Genomic DNA, 5,907 nt, shown 5'->3' with positions numbered 1-5,907 from the left:
GGAGGGTGTGGGACTAATTTGTGGCATGCCTGCAAAAAAGGTTATGCCCCACTGTTATAGACTCACTCAGAGAGGCAGAAGCTTTTGCAAACTTGAGCTCCCTCATCCGATGCTCTGTAGAAGTCAGAATGGGCTTTTCGTGGTCTAAACCCTACATTTTTTTTTACATGAAGGTAGACTGTCTTTGTCCAGATTCCCACTAAAGTCTGGTGCTGGAACAGGTGTCCACCCATTCTAGCTTGCAGTACAGGATCCTTATTTTGTAAAAGTTAATTTTAGAGATTAAAATGTACGTGAGGAGGAAAATCTGATTTTAAAAGCATGCTCTTTCAAACAGTATCTATGACTAAAATGTGTAAAGTAAACACATTTTAATTCAATTCATAAGTCTTCCAAAAAAACCAACAACAAACCACCCCCAGGAGCTTAAGTACAAATAGACAAATTAAAAATACTATAGCAAATTTATTTTTCACCGTGTTAACATTACTTTCATTCACTGTCATTTCTGTTCTGATACAAAAACTTTCATTGCGAAATTAGAAAAATAAAGTTCTGTACACTACAGGTGCCGGTGCTTTGGAATTCCAGATGTAGTAATCTGAAGAAATCAATTCCCGGGCTAAAAAAAGAGACAGAAAATAAGCATCATGATGCAGCGGCTTACATTGCAACATTCCTTGAACCCAATTAAGAGACTACTAATCCAGTCTTACAAATTTACAAAAAAGCGTAACAGTCTCGTTTAAACGTAATACCCATATTATTATTTTCAAACAATAATAATGAGTCATTTAAAGTCTCAGCTTCATTCACCTTTACTATCACCTTTACTTAGTCATCAGTCAATCATTCAAACGGGGTTAACTGAAAAGCAGGTATGCAGTTTGGATTTTGTTCAATGAATATAAATTGCTCAACATAAGTACATGCACTAGGAAAAATAAGATGCTGTGTTGCAATTTATAACTGAATTTGACTTGTCAGACCACAAACAGCAAGGCAGCAGAGTTTCCACGAGGAATTCTCAACCTTCTGTGGATATAGCTGTAACAAGTTACAAAACTTAGAAAGCAGGCAAGGTAAGTGCCTTTATTAGCCATGGCTGCTCACACTTAACAGGAATCTAATACGTGCATTACAGTAGTACTCAGCTGGTGAAAATTCAGGAATCATATGTGTTTGACTACTTGGGAAGAATGCTGCAGTGGTTAAAGCACTAGCCTTGAACTCAGCAGGCTCTGGTAATATATAGACTCCTGTGATCTTAGGCCAGTTTCACTGCCCCTCTTCCTTCAATTTCCTCATTTGTACAAAAAGCATAATGGCATTTTACTAACAGGGGGGTATTCAGTGGATTTACATTAAAAAGTGCACAGTGCTCAAATGCTATGATAATGGTAATTGAAGAGGTACCTAGAGAAAATAAACCATTTAAAAACATACAGATTTCTGTCCTGAAGCATTGTTTGGAGAAGGTGCATACTACAAAAAACGTTTTAAATAGACCTCATTTAAGGTGGGAGCTAAGTACAGCAGGTAGCCTAAGATCACGATGGATAAATATAGCCTGTAATAGGTCAGAAGACTATGATATTTGCTGTAAGAGCAGGTAAAATATTTCTAATTACCATGTAAATCACAGAGTTATAGAAAATTAGGGTTGGAAGGGACCTCAGGGGGTCATCTAGTCCAACCCCCTTCTCAAAACAGGACCAACCCCAACTAGATCATCCCAGCCAAGGCTTTGTCTAGCTAGGTCTTAAAAACCTCCAAGGATGGAGATTCAACCTCTGGGTAACCTGTTCCAATGCTTGACTACCTCCTAGCTAAAAAATTCTTCCTAATATCTAACCTAAACTTTGCTTGCTGCAACTTGAGACCATTGCTCCTTGTTCTATCGTCTGCCACCGCTGAGAACAGTCCAGCTCCATCCTCTTTGTAACTGCCCTTTGGGTAGTTGAAGGCTGCTATTAAATCTCCTCTCAGTCTTCGATATTAAAACTCCTCTCAGTCTTCTCTTCTCCAGACTAAATAAGCCCAGTTCCTTCAGCCTGTCCTCATAAATCATGTCCCTCTAGCCCTCTCACCATTTTTGCTGCCCTCCGCTGGACTCTCACTCCAATTTGTCCACATCCTTTCTGTAGTGGGGGGTCCAAAACTGGGCACAGGACTCCAGATGTGGCCCCACCGGTGCTGAATAGAGGGGAATAATCACTTCCCGCAATCTACTGGCAACACTCCTACCAATGCAGCCCAGGATGATGTCAGCCTTCTTGGCAACTGGGCACACTGCTGGCTCATATTCAGTTTATTGTCCACTGCCACCCCCAGGTCCTTTTCTGCAAAGCTGCTGCCCAGCCAGTCACCCCCAGCCTGTACTGTGCACGGGATTGCTGCGTCCTAAGTGTAGGGCTTTGCACTTGTCCTTGTTGAACCTCATGAGATTCCTTTTGGCCAAATCCTCCAGCTTCTCTAGGTCTCTCTGAATCCTAGCCCTACCCTCCAGTGTATCTACTACTCCCAGCACAGTTTCATCTGCAGACTTGCTGAGGGTGCTCTCTATGCCATCATCCAGGCCACCGATAGAGATATTGAACAAAACTTGCCCCAGGATTGACCCTGGGCAATCCACTTGATACCGGCTGCCAATAGCTATTTAACCACTGATTACTACCCTCTGAACCTGATGCTCCAGCCAGTTTTTTATCCACCTTATAGTCCATTCATCCAGCCTGTGCGCCCTAAATTGCCTGTGAGAATGCTGTGGGAGACCATATGCAAAACCTTCCTAAAAATCAAGATACACCACATGCACTGGTTTCCCTGCATCCACAGAGCCAGTCACCCTCATCACAGAAGGCAATCAGGTTGGTCAGGCATGACTTGCCCTTGGTGAATCCATGCTGACTGCTCCTAATCACCTTCTCCTCCAAGTGCTTAGAAATAGATTCCTTGAGGACTTGCTCCATGATTTTTCCAAGGAGTGAGGTGAGGCCGACTGGTCTGTAGTTCTCTGGATCTTCCTTTTTTCCCTTTCTTAAATATGGGCACTATATTTGCCTTTTTCCAATCATCCAGGACCCTTCCTGATTACCATGAGTTTTGAAAGATGATGGCCAACAGCTCTGCAATTACATCAGTCAACTCCCCCAGCACCGTTGGGTGCATCCCATCCAGCCCATGGATTTGTACATGTCCACTTTTTCTAAATAGTCCCTAATCTGTTCTTTCACCATTGTTGGTTGCTCACCTCCTCCCCAAACTGTGCTGCCCAGTGCTGTACTCTGGGAGCTGACCTTGCCTGTGAAGACTGAGGTGAAAAAGGCATTGAGCACTTCAGCCTTTCCTGCATCCTGTCACAAGGCTGCTTCCCCCATTCAGTAAAAGACTTACACTTTCCCTGATTTTCCTCTTGTTGCTGACACACTTAGAGAACCCTTCTCATTTCCCTTCATGTCCCTTGCTAGCTGCAACTCCAATTGTGCTTTGTCCTTCCTGACTTCATCCTTGTATGCCTGAGCAATATATCTTCTACTCCTCCCTAGTTGTTTGTTCAAGTTTCCACTTCTTATAAGCTTTCTTTTTGTGATTTAGTTTACTGAAGAGTTCCCTGCTAAGCCAAGCTGGTCTTCTGCCATACTTGCTAGTCCTCCTGCGCATCGGGATGGTTTGTCCCTGCACACTCAGTCAGGCTTCTTTAAAGTACAGCCAGCTCTCCTGGACTCCTCTCCCCTCAGACTAGATTCCTAGGGGATCCTGCCCATGAGTTCCCTGAGTAAGTCAAAGTCTTTTTTTCTGAAGTCCAAGGTCCTTACTCTGCTGCTCTAGATCTTTCCCTTCCTCAGGATCCTGAAAACAATCATCTCATGGTTGCTGCTGTCTACGTTACCATCTACAAGTATATTCCTCTAGTAAATAATCTTGTCAGGCTCGACCAGGCTTACATTCTCAACCAGGCTTACTTTCTCAACCAAAACATCTGACTTAAAAGGTTATTTAATGTTTAAGTTGGCAGAAAAAAATGTTTTGCAAAACAATAAAAGTTTACATAGAAAACTGTTTAATAAAACAAGAAGATCTAACACTGGTTGTTTAAGCTTTGTACTTTATAAGTCCCCCAATATAATGTCAATTAAGTAATCAACAATTTTAACTAACTCACATGTATTAATCTTTGGTTTTCCTGATGAAAAGACCTGAACAGAATGCTGGTCTGTATAACATCCAGTGAGGGTATAATCTGGGATCCTGAAATATAGCTATAGAAACAAAGAAAATGTGGTGAAATATATATTGTTTCTTTCATGGATAAATGATGGATACCTACACAGTTCACCATGCCTGCTATACAAATGTTTGGTGTATAAATGGAGAAGACTGATAGGAAGTAGCAGCCTGGCAACAAGAATATAGAAAAACGCACACAGAAAACAAAAGCATTAATAGCAGCAGATGATGCAAATCAATGTGGTTACCTTGCCAATTTAACTAAAAACCTGATTATTAATGCATCTTCTTGTACAGGCCAAAACTTACTTTTATATATGCCGTGTTCCCAGTGCATATTGGATCAACTGAATGCTCTTTATTAATAGAACCAAAAGTCACTGTTCCGGAAAGGGAAATTTCCAAAGATTTGGGAAACTTTTGTCCTAAAAACAGAAACAGGCTCAATAAAACTCGAGTAAAATGAGTCAACAGTACACAAAACTAACTCTCAATAAAAAAGATACTGCATTCGGCTTACCTATAACCCAAACCAGCAAGCTTTTCTCCCGTGATAAATCCAGCTGCCCATAGCTAACTTTGTACTCCAAATGAGTGATTGGACCCCTATTGCACAAAACAGGATAAAATGCTACTGTAATTCACACTATACAACAATTTGGTGACATCTGTTTTATTCAAAGAAGCATTTAATGTGTTGAAATTGAAGCCAATATTAAAGGTGTGCAAATCTGGATCATACTAAATTGAACATACTACCAGTTTATGGAAAGAAATTACAACCAAAGGGATCATTGTAGTTTCAAAAGTATAAGTACAATAGGCCTTTTGGTGATTTTATTCCATCTAGTTCAAAAACAGCATTTTCCCAATGCTATGATCAATGTCACGGGCTCTCTCATCTTTCATTATAACATTTGAATAATAACTATATTACAATACACCCAGAACAGTTGTCAGGCTTAACAAAAAACACTGTCGTTTTAATTTTAAATAACTATATTTTTGATAAGTTGATCTGTAACTAGGATTAACAGTGTTTAGGAATGACAAAACCTGGGTGGGAAGCAATCTTAAAACTTAATCCACCAGGTGGGTGGTTGCTAGATTTAACATGAAAAATGTTAGAGGGAAATGGCATATTCAAAACAACTTATTCCAGTTATCCTTCCAGAGCAGCTGTACAGACCTAGATACAGAATGTGGCTGTCTTGCTTGTTAGGCATGGCACTGACTGAGGTACCCAACATTAGATTCCAGATGAAACTCTGGAGTACTTAATATGAGGTTATGTGAATTTGAACAGCCATTGGCACACAATTCAGGGGTGTGAACTCAAGTGCACTGATTATGTAAGTTCCCATTCTAAGGTTTCATAGTTTCTAGGGTTGGAAGGGACCTGAGTAGATCATTTAGCCCGACCCCCCGCCATGGCAGGAAATAATACTGGGGTCAAACAACCCCAGCAAGATGTTCATTCAACCTCCTCTTAAAACCCCCCAGGCTAGGAGCCAGGACCACCTCTCTTGGAAGTTGGTTCCAGATCCTAGCTGCCCTGACCGTGAAGTCGCGCTTCCTGATATCTAGCCTAAACCTGCCCTCTGCCAGCTTGTGACCGTTATTCCTGGTCACTCCTGACAGTGCACGGGGGAATAGTGACTCCCCCAATGCCTGCTG

General features: G+C 41.4%; 1 protein-coding gene across 2 annotated transcripts in view; it reads right to left on the bottom strand.

Moving 5' to 3' along the window:
* Positions 1–356: 356 nt before the first annotated feature.
* Positions 357–5,907, bottom strand: part of AP5M1 (adaptor related protein complex 5 mu 1 subunit) — a 13,289-nt gene continuing 7,738 nt past the window's right edge. For both annotated transcript variants that reach the window (XM_019550877.1, XM_019550878.1), the window contains exons 5-8: positions 4,751–4,836; positions 4,540–4,655; positions 4,166–4,262; positions 357–622 (exon numbers count right to left, since the gene is read on the bottom strand). In XM_019550877.1, the coding sequence (XP_019406422.1) occupies positions 540–622; positions 4,166–4,262; positions 4,540–4,655; positions 4,751–4,836 (382 nt within the window). In that variant the 3' untranslated portion in view covers positions 357–539. The remainder of the gene's footprint in view (positions 623–4,165; positions 4,263–4,539; positions 4,656–4,750; positions 4,837–5,907) is intronic.

This window comes from Crocodylus porosus, unplaced genomic scaffold, assembly GCF_001723895.1.
Source record: "Crocodylus porosus isolate Cpor-Errol unplaced genomic scaffold, CroPor_comp1, whole genome shotgun sequence".
NCBI classification, from domain to species: Eukaryota; Metazoa; Chordata; order Crocodylia; family Crocodylidae; genus Crocodylus; species Crocodylus porosus.
This window is presented reverse-complemented; position numbering and strand designations above follow the sequence as displayed.